This window comes from Megascapheus bottae, chromosome 2 (genome assembly GCF_031878675.1).
Source record: "Megascapheus bottae isolate mThoBot1 chromosome 2, mThoBot2.hap1, whole genome shotgun sequence".
Lineage (NCBI taxonomy): Eukaryota > Metazoa > Chordata > Mammalia > Rodentia > Geomyidae > Megascapheus > Megascapheus bottae.
In genome coordinates, this window is record NC_143510.1 from 77274225 (window position 1) to 77286552 (window position 12328).

At 36.4% G+C, this 12328-nt stretch overlaps 1 protein-coding gene across 2 annotated transcripts in view; it reads right to left on the bottom strand.

The window, feature by feature from the left end:
* Cep83 (centrosomal protein 83) overlaps nucleotides 1-12328 on the bottom strand; it is a 97313-nt gene that overhangs the window by 32757 nt on the left and 52228 nt on the right. For both annotated transcript variants that reach the window (XM_090328399.1, XM_090328398.1), the window contains exons 8-10: nucleotides 9978-10092; nucleotides 7825-7969; nucleotides 7575-7724 (exon numbers count right to left, since the gene is read on the bottom strand). In XM_090328399.1, coding sequence (XP_090184525.1) covers nucleotides 7575-7724; nucleotides 7825-7969; nucleotides 9978-10092 — 410 coding nt within the window. The remainder of the gene's footprint in view (nucleotides 1-7574; nucleotides 7725-7824; nucleotides 7970-9977; nucleotides 10093-12328) is intronic.

A 12328-nucleotide genomic window follows, 5' to 3' on the forward strand; every position in this document is an offset into this window, starting at 1 on the left:
AGTACTTACTGTAACAGATACTATTATTTTAAATAAATGGGTATCTTCTTTTTTTTTAATGGTTTAGAATTTTCATCTTACCAAGACCTTTTTCTAAAGATAGTCTCTGTTTGATCTATCACAAACCCAAAATAAGATAAGTAATTTTTCTATTTTAGCAAATAATAAAAATAAACCTGGTTGATACAGTTGAGTTAATAAATCAATAAATCAGAAATGCCATGGAAAAAACTGTAGAATGTTCAAAAATCTGATGCACATCTAGTGTCCTTTTAAAACAAGTTGAGTCAATTACACATTGTAAATGATCTGGAGAAACTGAAGAGGCATCAAAGACAAATCATCAAAGAGGCTAATGGCAGAGAAAATTATTTATAATAAAAAAGTCAAGGGATGAAAGCTGTTTTATACATTTTCCAAAAAATCTAAAAACCAAAAAAAACCCCTAAGGATCATGCTCGTTATTGTCTTTAAGTAAAACAGAATACTGAACATTTTATCACTATGGCAACAGAAGCCCAAAGCAGGAAAAACAGGCTTAGCGTCTAAGAGAAAAGATTCTAACTGACCATATTGTGTGGCCATTATAGACACAATAATAGAATGGGGTTTCTGGGGAGGGGAGAGATTTTAAACTCCTATCTTAAATAGTTAAATACTATAACTGCCTGAAAGTTGAAGACATGAACAACATTATGGCTCTCAAAATCTGTAACAGATTTGTGATTTCCAAATCACAGTCATTAATAATTGAATAGTCCATAAAGCCTGACACAATAAATAATACACATATCTGTCTGAATCAAGAACAAGAACCTTGTCTTAAACATAAGCTACAACTTAAATATTACTTTGAAAAGTCACTCAACCCTAATTGATATAATTAGCAAAGTCACTAGGATTTTATAATGTAAAAAGCAGATACAAGAAACTCAGAGGTGCCAACAAAATGGACAAATGCTCTGACATGGTCTTAGACATACTCTCTGCAAATACAATTTAAGCAAAAAGAAGTTGTATAAAACTACACTCTTGGGCTGGGAGTTTGGCCTAGTGGTAGAGCACTTGCCTAGCAGACATGAAGAACTGGGTTCAATTCCTCAGTACCACATACATAGAAAAAACCCAGAAGTGGTGCTAAGGCGCAAATGGTAGAGCTCTAGCCTTGAGAAAATCCAAGGACAGTGCTCAGGCCCTGAGATCAAGCCCAGGACTGGTAAAAAACAAAAACTACACCCTTAGTGTAAGTGGAAGGCAGAAAATGCTCAATCTCAAAACAACTATAAGAAAAAAGGAAAGGGCCAGGAGCATGATCTAATGGTAGAGTGCTTGACTAGCATGAACAAAGCCCTAGGTTCAGAAGTGGTACTGTGAGAAAGCAAGAACAATGCGCAGGCCCTGAGTTTAAGCTCCAGGATGGGGGAGGGCGTGTTGGGGGGTGGGAGGAAGAGAGGGAGGAAGGGAGAGAGGGAGGGAGGGAGGGAGGGAGGGAGGGAAGGAGGAAGGAAGGAAGGAAGGATGGAAGGAAAAGAGAAAGAGAGGGGGAACAAAACCCAACAACTAATTTTAATTTCTTCTGCATACAAATCTTTAGGGAACAACAGCTCATCATAGGTGAATGAATTTCACTTACTCATTAAAAACAACCTCTCCCATATGGCTTGATACCTTTGTGAGACTATTGTGACTACATTCTATGTACAAAATACATAATTTTTAAAGAGTGATGCAGGGAATTGAGAAATAAGACAAAGGTACATCAAGCAAATGAAAATATCACATCAGTAACAGCAGTAATATCAGACATTACAGAGTGCAAGGAAAAAAGAACTAAATGAGGAAAAGAAAAGCACCTTATAACACTAAAATCTACAACTCACAAACAAGATGTAATGTACAGTTATCTCCATTCTAAGTAGTACCTAAATCACCTTTATGGTGCAAAAAATACATGAAAAATAAGTAATAATAGCAGGAGACTTCAGTATTAATCAGTCTTCATATAGAGATATCAAACAGTAAAAACAGTAGACAAAAAGGTACATAATCGTGAATAAGGTAGAACTTATGTATTTGTCGGTATCTACAGAGATACAAAAATATACATACACTCACACATCTATATATCAAACTTTATATGGATACTACCTTACAGTTCATAGTAGTGTGAAAGTAAATTCACGCAGGAGCAAGTGTACATGCAATTTTGAATTGGATAGATACAGGCTCTGCCTTTCGCAGTGCTGTACGGTGGCAGTAGGTCCTCATAAGCCATGTGGGACCACTAGGGCAAATAACTGAACCACTACAGTGTACTGAGTCACTAAACTAGGAGGACAGATAGATTAGGTATACTAAGCACATTTAACTTATCAGGAGGTTATCAGATTATAACCTAATTAAGTCAAAAAGCAACTAAACTCATCTAATTGAATACTTTCCAAATGATTATGTGATCCTCACAACAACGGATCACATACAACAGGATTGAGCCTTGCGTAAGGAATCTGAGGTAGCTGAATGCACATTTTGCAACACTTACTTTGAGCTCCTGCTAGCAAGTGCAGTCTGCTCATGGAAGTGGGTGTCTCCTCAAATTTTACACCCTGGGGGCTTCACCTGCTTATCCTAGTCTTGACCTGATATAGGGAGGAAAAAAACCAATGTGTTCTTCCAGAAGGCAGTGGAAATACAAACAATACTCTCTAATCACAGTGCAATAAAATTAGGAATTCACAACAAAATTTAAAAGGGGAAAAAAAAAGATTCATCCCCATCTTAAAACAAAATTTCTTTGAGAATTATGGCCTTTCAAAGTTTTGCATAAAGCTATGCTTGGAGATAAGGCCCTTTTAAAGAAGAAGGCCCTTTTAAAGGAAGAAGAGGAAGAGGAGGAAGAGGAGGAGGAAGAGAAGGAAGGGGAAGGAAGAAAGGAAGGAAGGAAGGAAGGAAGGAAGGAAGGAAGGAAGGAAGGAAGGAAAGAGGGAGGGAGGGAGGGAGGAAGGGAGGGAGGGAAGGAGGGAGGGAGGGAAGGAAGGAAGGAAGGAAGGAAGGAAGGAAGGAAGGAAGGAAGGAAGGAAGGAAGGAAGGAAGGAAGGGAAGGAAGGAGGGAAGGGAGAAGGAAGAAGAGGAGGAAGAAGAAGAGGAGGAGCAGCAGTAGAAGGAGGAAGGAAGAAGAAGAGGAGAAGGGAAGGCAGGCAGGCAGGCAGGCAGGAAGGCAGGAAGGAGGAGGAGGAGAAGGAAAAAGAGAGGGAGAGGGAGGAGAAGGAGAGGAAGAGGAGGAGGAGGAAGAGGAGGAGAAAGAGAAAGAAGGAGAAGGAGGAGGAGGAGGAGGAAGAGGAGGAGGAGGAAGAGGAGGAGGAGGAGGTGATGGAGAAGGAAGAGAAGTAATTAAGGTTAACTGAGGTCACCAATATGACAGCCAGGATGTGTATGCGTAGGGAAAAGGCCAGGAGAGGGAAATGAAATAGGCCTCCAAAAGACTGAGTCAGCTGACACTTTCATTTAAACATCTAGCCTCCAGAAATATGAGAAAATAAATTTCTGTTGTTTAAGTGATAAGTGTGTGGTAACTCGTTACAAGAGGCTTAGGAACTGAACATATCTCCTGTTCAAAAATTATAGGGTCAGACAGAAAATACAAATTGAAGTTAGAAACTGCTAAACAAAACAAACACTATGTATTATACTCTATGGAAACATTTCTTCATACTGATTATTCTTACAAATAAAAATGAAAGCATAAACATTAGAATTAAATTCTAAGCAATAACAAAGTGAACAAAGGAAACTAAAAGAGCACAATATCTACAGTATGGTCTCAGAAACATCTAAGAAATAATCACTAGAAACTGCATGACTCTGTACCATAGACTCAAAATCTATACATAAAGGTCCACTAATTCTATGATTAGTAGTGAACAATTAAGAAGCAATCTTTTAATAATGTCATTTGTAATAGTATAAAATACTTAGGAATAAAATTTAATAAAAGACAAGCATGAGGAGGGGAGATGTGTCTAAGTCCCAGTTATCAGCACCAAAAAATACAAATAAAAACAAAGAACTATAATGACAGAAACGAAAGACAATCGACATAGTGATGTTTGATATTCACAGATTGAAAGATCTGGTATTCTTACAGCAAGACTGAAATCAACCTAAGAATCCAATGCAGACCCAACAATCTCAATCAAGAAAAAGTTTTGTTTTTGCCAGTTCCTGGGCACTGCTCTTGAGCTTTCTCAAGGCAGGTGCTTCTTCTACCACTTGAACCATAGCACCACTTCCGGCTTTCCCTGTGTGTATGGCACTGAGTAATCAAATCCAGGGTTTTATGCATGCTAGGCAAGCACTTTACTACGAGGCCACACTCTGGGCCCTTAAACAAAATCTTTTTTTTTTTTTTTGCCAGTCCTGGGGACTGAACTCAGGGCCTGGGAACTCTCCTTGGGCTTTCCTCAAGGTTAGTGCTCTACCACTTGAGCCACAGCATCAGTTCTGGCTTTCCTATATATGTGGTATTGAGAAATCGAACCTGGGTCTTTGTACATGGTAGGCAAGCACTCTACCACTAGGCCAAACTCTTGGCCCCTCAAACAAAATCTTAAGAAGCTTTCTGAACAAAAGTAACAAGGTGATATTGAAATTTATATTAAAAGCCAAAACCTAAAAAACCTGCATAACTCTTGGCAAAAAAGATCAAAAGAGAAAACATATCTAAGTTGAATTTCCTATGAAGCTATGATAACTGCAACAATGTGTTATCAGTGTAAAACAGGACAGAATTATAGACAGATAGGATGCAGTCTATATATAGTCAGACACACACTTTTACAGTCTCTTTAATTTTCAACAAATGTAATGAAATCATTAAAGGAGGTCAAGAATGATGCTGGAATAGCTGTACCCTCCACAAAAAAATTTTAAAAAAATAGGTATTTATCATCACTTTAAGCCACATAAAAAGTAACATGAATTAAATCTAAAACATAAATGTAAAAAAATCCAAAATATTGTTAATTATTTTTTTGTCTTTTTATTTTTTGGTACTGGGGATTGAACCCAGGATGTTGCACTTGCTAGGCAAGCACTTTGCCACTGAGCTACATCCCAGCCCTGTTCATTATTTTTATTATTATTACTGGTAATGTAATACGTAGAGCCTAACACTGGCTAGGCTGGTGCTCTACCACTTAAGCTGTACTTTCAGCCCTTTGATAGGTTTTTACTTTTTGCCTAGAGCAGGCCTCAGCATAAGTGATGTTCTTATCAATGTCTCCTGTGTACTGTGATACACCATCATGTCAGGCTTGTTGGCCAAGACAGGATCTGCTAGATGGTCTCAAACCTTGATCTTCCTAATTATTTACTGAATAGCTGAGATTACAAGCATGTATCACCACTCTCAGACCCAAAATACTTTTTGAAGGGTGGGGAGAGGAAAGTACTGGAATTTTGAACTCAGGCTTCGGGCTTCTTAGGTAAGCACTATGCCATTAAGTCAAAATTCCTAATCAAACAAATTTCCATTTATTAATAATCAATTGATTCACAATTCTTTTTTTTCCATATCCTGGAGGTCCTTTCTGAACCTTAATTCTTTTATTTTCTTTCACATATATTTTTATTGCAATTAATAGAAGGGTTACATTATATTCACCAGATAGGAAGGTGCATTACTTCACAAACATTGATACCCTTTCTCATGTCTTGGTCCCCATTTCCCTCCCCCCACCCCCGCCCCTCATCTTGTTTTCCCCACTTCCCTATCCTATTTCACATAACCAAATACGCATATATACAATATATCAGATAACAAGGTGAAATACTCATAATTCTAAAACACATTATAAAATAAACACTGAAGTTACCATAGTAAGTGAAACAAACCAGTAACAAAGCTAACATGAGCTACTTGGAGCATTCAAAGTCATAAAGGCAGAAAGTAGAAGGGTGACTGCTGAAGCTGAGAGGAAAGGAGAGTGGAGAGGTATGTGAAACAGATATCGAATTTCAGTTTTACAAAATACAAAGAGCTCTGGAGATAGAGGTAAGGTTGTACATTACAAATACAACCCCCTTTACATTAAATTGTAATTCTGTCACATTTATTTGGGCACAAATATTTGAAAAAAATGCAATCCCAGTGAGATTATCAACAAACCAATTTAGGAAGCTAGATAACTACAACCAACCCAGGTAAACTGGGTTTAGTAAGTGCCACTCCTTTTACAAATGTTTCTTCTATCATTCTGTCCTTTAAAATGGTGTCAATCTCCATAAGCAAAATACATTAATATATAGTTAGTATATTTATTATGTATTTATATATACAGAATAAAAGAGAAAAAACTTGTTTTGTAGAGCCAGGAGTTTGGCTTAGTGGTAGAGTGCTTGCTTAGCCTGCACTAAGACCCAGGTTCAATTCCTTGGTACCACATATACAGAAAAAACTGAAAGTGGTGCTGTGGCTCAAATAGTAGAGTGCTTGACTTGAGAAAGCCCAAGGACAGTGGTCAAGCCTTGAGTCCAAGCCCTAGGACCAGCAAAAAACAAAACAAAAAACTTGTTTTGTGAGTAACATTAGGGTAGATGAAGGTTTGGTGAGACATCCCCAAAATAATTGGGGGGGGGGGAAAGACCTATTTAACATTGAAATAAAACCCAAAAAGCATAAAATAGGATTCAGTCTATCACACTTTAAATTCTGGAAAATAAGAATTCAGAACTTACTTTTTCTCCTTCAGTGTCACTAATCTATTAACTTTTAAATGCTTCTATTTTTCCTTGTAGTCATCCTCCAGAGATAACTTTGTGAACCCATGAAAGTGTTTCTCTTTCTCTATGATGGGTATTTACATAGTAAGAATGCTCCTCCTTTCTCAACATACCACATATTTTCTACATGCTAATCTTAAATTTGCTCCTTCTTCCCACCTCCAAGCCATCATAAAGACTACATTTTTGTACTCACCTGTCTTCGTCCACTTTACGTCTGTCACTTCCACTAATGCTCAATAATATTTTTTGAAACAAAACTTGCATCTACTTGACAATACACTCCTCTATTTCTTCTAAGAAATGACTTAAAATTTTCTTAATCTGGAATATTCTGTATAATTAAACTTGACTTACATACATGTCTCCCTTTAAGTAGGGAACTTTAAGTTCCTAATGTGTGCATTATTATATGGTTATTTGGTAAAATGTTTGATTTTTTGTGATACAAATATTTTGACTATTTTCTCTCATTAAAAAAAAATGTTTGCCTTATTTATTTGGCAAAACTGAGGACTTCAGGCTTGCTAGGCAAGTATCATGACACTAGTCGTTTTTACTATATTTATTTCGCCTGATCTCAGATCGTAATTATCCAAGCTGGCTTTGAACTCTGCACTCCTAATTTGTCATTGCCCCATAACTTGGATTACATATTATTAATTTCTTAGTCCTAATTGTAATATGACCATGTAAGGTGTCAATGCTTACAATCTGTGATGATTTTTATATCATTTTGTTACCTGAAAGTATTTCAAAAGTTAAATATATACATATATATATTTAAATATAACCTAATATTCTGCAGCTCCCTTCTGGCTGACTCTTCCGCCATCTGTGAAGCCCGCAATTTCTCTTCACACTGATCCTTTTCAGACTGTCTCCAGACATCATGTTCTACTTTCATTTTCTCCAAGTCTGCTAATTTGTTCTCAAGTTCTAGCCTAAAACAAAACATGATAATTATAAGAACTATGATAAAGATGATACAACAATAAAATGTTTTCATACACAAGAATATTTAATACACCCTTAGGTACTTACTTTTCATCTTGTAATATCACAAGTTTTTGATAACCTTCTTCCTTGGCAGCTTGTACTTTCCGTATTAATTCACGATCCTTTTCTACTAAGAGCATTTTGTGGTGTTCAATAGCTGATTTGAGAATTTCATTATCTGACTGTAACCCTAATATGTTTTAAGGAGAAAAACGTACAATATTCAATATTATTAAGAAGAAAATTCACAATTAACAACAAGTTAGTAAGATAGTAAGATAATTAAAAAAGTAGAAACTTCCTTTGGGCTGGAAGGGTAGTTTGCCTAGCATACATGAAGCCCTATTTGCATTCTTCAGTACCATATACACAGAAAAAGTGGGAAGTGGTGCTGTGGCTCAAGTGGCAGAGTACTGGCTTTGAGCAAAATGCTCCAGAGCAGTGCCCACGCCTGAGTTCAAGCCGCAGAACTAGCTGAAAGGAAGAAAAGAAAGTCCTTTTGGATAAATCTTTTCTAAGATCCATACTGATAAACTTTCTTAACATAAGACTGAAATAAATTAAAACTTGGAGTTCATTTCTGTTATTATATTTTTAATGTACATATACACAAATTTTTTTCAAAAGGTTGTATTCATTTAATTACTAGAATCTTGGCAGCTGATATTGAAAGAGGCTTACTTTATCTCTAAAGGGGAGCTGTAGCCCTTCAAGATAGCATTATAAGAAAATCATTGACAGGCCGGGAGTTTGGCCTAGTGGTTAAAGTGCTTGCCTAGCATGCATGAAGACCCGGGTTCGATTCCTCGGTACCACATACATAGAAAAAAGCCAGAAGTGGTGCTGAGGCTCAAGTGGTAGAGCTCTAGCCTTGAGAAAGTCCAAGCAAAGTGCTCAGGCCCTGAGCTTAAGCCCAGGCCTGGCAAAAAAAAAAAATCATTGACTTCTAGTATATATATATACTCTGTGCTATATATTATGTAATATATATTACATATATAGGGATATTATGTATAATATATGAATTTTGTATACAATATATTGAGATGACAGTATTATTATAGAAATGAATTAGTATGACAAATCCATCTTTAACTCAAAGTAAAAACAATGCACCAATAAACTGGAAAGTCTAACATCCAAAGGCTATTTACTCCCTATGTCAGCAAAAATCTGCATTCATCATAAGCTCTATTTGAAACCACAGAGGCCAGATCAACTATACACTCATCTATGTATACTTACTACTTAAAGGCAACTTAGTAAGTATTTTTAAAAGTTTGAAAGAGATAGGCAATAGTGGCTCATGCCTGTGATCCTATCTACTCGGGAAAGGCTGAGATCTGAGGATCATGGTTCAAAGCAAGCCTGGGCACAAAAGTCTACTCTGTGAGACTGCTATTTCCAATTAACCACCAGAAAACCAGAAGTGGCTCATGAGCTAGAGCAGTAGCCTTGAGCTACTGCTCAGGGACAGCATCTAGGCCCAGAGTTCAAGCCCCATGACTGACAAAAAAAAGAAAAGAAAAGAAAAGAAATTCTAAGACATTTTGATCAGATACTCTAGTTCTAAAATAAAACTTAAAGAAAAAATCTACCTTGAACTAGGCTCTCATAATTGGCCTAGGATTGACATTTTTTTTAGGCTAGGGCTTATAATCCACCTTTATTCTTTACAATTTATAGATTTAAAATGCTCTAGGACTGAAAACCACATCATCTAAATAGAGTTAAAAATTATAAACACAGAAAGGATAGAAATCTCATCTTCTAAGTTTCATTTAATTTATTCATTAACACATTTTTCAGAAGCTGAAATTTTTTATTTTTTGTTTTTACCAGTCCTAGGGCTTGAACTCATCAGGGCCTGAGTGAGCGCTGTCCTCAGGGCTTTCTCAACGATAGAGCCTTGAGCCACAGCACCACTTCCAGCTTTTTCTATGTATGTGGTGGTGAGGAATTGAACCGAGGTCTTCATGTATGCTATGCAAGCTCTCTAACACTAAGCCAAACTCCCGGCCCATAGCTGAAATTTTTTTGTTTTTAAAGGGTAGTTCACACAATGTACAAAACATGCAACTTATAAACAAAAAACATTCTACATATACTTCAAGATTAAAACTTATATTAGTCTAGTCTTATAATTTGAATTTATGCCTGAAAATAACAACGACAAAGCATGGGGAATCATATATTACCATCCAGTTCATTTTGAATCTTATTCCTTTCTCTTTCTAGATCACTCTTGGCTCTTGCGGCCTCCAGTTTGATATCTGTTATTTCTAATTTGTTTGAATGTTTAAGATCTTTTACCTATTGATAAAAATAAACTGAAATTATTATTGGTCCTTTTCTTGATATGCAATACTTCCCTAAACACATAAAGGAGAAATGCTTTGGGAGAAGAGTGTGTAAGTGCCTTTTAGGAAGGAAAGTAATCCAGGATCTGGACTAGAATTTGTCACAAGGAGATACCAAGCAAAGTCTTCCAACAGAACTGAGGACACTTCCTTACCAATATCTGGGTAAGTCATTGGAATTTATCATGCCTTAGAAGTCTTAACTGCCATTTCTAAAGTCAGTATACATACCAGCCAGGCACTGGTGGCTCATGACTGTAATCCTCACAGTTCAAAGCCAGCCTACGCATGAAAGTCCATTAGACTTTTACTTCCAATTGGTTACCTAAAAATCCTGAAACAGAGCTATGCCAAGTGGCAGAGCACTAGCCTTGAGCAAAAGAAACTGAAGAACAGTGCCCAGGCCCCAAGTTCAAGATCGGCATAAAAAAAAACACAACAAAACAAAAACTACACATGCCTAAAATAAAAAAAAGAAAAGAAACAATGTGCCAATTTTACAATTTTTAATGGTACTGCCTAGGTTTCCTGAGAGATCCAAAAGGTTGCTTTTTTTCCATCACACTTTAAAATATTTATGTGTTATCATACACTGTCACTTCAGGAACTCAAGACTTGTTAAAGTCCATACTCCGTAATGTTTTGAAGTAGAAATATTTTTGAAGATCTTAGTACCCTAGCTGAAGAAAAAAATAAGAAAACTACTATGTGTGTATTTATATAAATACATGAAGAAAATTACAGTTGCCCAAGAAACTCTGGGTATAAATTCTAGAAAAGTATTTAAATTCTGATCTTTTCAAAAAAGATTCTGAAACAGCACGTCTGCCTTAACTTAGCTAATAAGCATAACCCTGTGTGATGGTTTCTTAAATCAATCTTTTCAGAGTTCTTTTTTTATTGTTTTTTTTGTGTTTGTTTTTTTGCCAGTCCTGGGCTTGGGCTCAGGGCTTGAGCACTGTCCTTGGACTTTCTCAAGGCTAGAGCTCTACCTCTTGAGCCTCAGCACCACTTCCGGCTTTTTGCTATGTATGTGGGGTACTGAGGAATTGAACCCGGGTCTTCATGGATGCTAGGCAAGCACTCTACCACTAGGCCAAACTCCCGGCCCCAGAGTTCTTTTATAGATTTATTCATCTGTTTATTTATTTTTGGACTGAAGATTGACATGAGATTTCAAGCTTCCTAGGCAAGTGCTCTACCATTTGAGCCATATTCCCAACTCATATTCAGTATAATTCTCGGACTTCAATCTTATCAGAATTCTAAAGATCAAACACTTCATGGGGTAACTAGAAGAATGTACCTAACAGAATGTGAACTGTCCTTATGTTCATCATCTTCAAGCCATCTATAATAATGTCCTTTAAATCTAAGCCACAGATTCCAATGTAATTTTATTTTAGAATATAACAACCATGTATAATTTGAATAACTTGTAAAAACACCCAGGTGTTCCTCTGCATTGCAAACAACCATTTGTTGGAAATGTAAAATGTTGATGAAAGTTTCAAGTTGCCAAGAAAACTGTGACAGTCATGTTTAAAATATTGCATTAAAAGTAATCCTTCCATGGAATCTTTTTACATATAAAATTTCAAGTGAAATTTGCTTTATTTAAAGTTGAAGGATGCTTTAAATACTCTATAAATATAAAATAATGCAAGTGTGTCTCTAAAAGGACAAACAATTCTTTGTAATTGGTGGTAATCAACACGCAAAAAAAAAATAACACTAAATTGCTTTTCTTTCAGCAGAGTAAAAGACATCTCTGCTATAACTCAACATATAGAGCAATGTATGAATAGGAAAAGAGGAGAAACCAGGGTCAGCTCAGAAGTGAGCCAGGGATTTTAGGTAAACTGTCCTATAGGAAGTGGTGAGAAGGAAAAGTGGGAAGCCACCACGGAAGCCTGGCACAATCCATTTGCCATTGCTGCCTTTATGATTATAGTTCCTCCAGTGGTTCAGCGTGGCTATTCTGAGGGTAAAACAATGTGTTGGAAATACTGAGTCCTCAATGTTCTTTTTCAGAATTGAAAATAATTTGTAAAGGAATTAGAAGAAAAACATGAGAACTCTCTGTACCCTGAATTTTCTTTTGTTTTAAATTCTAAGGGTAACATCCAATACATCTAAAATTATGGTTTTAGTGTTTCAAGCACAGAAATCTAATTTTGTTATTGCAC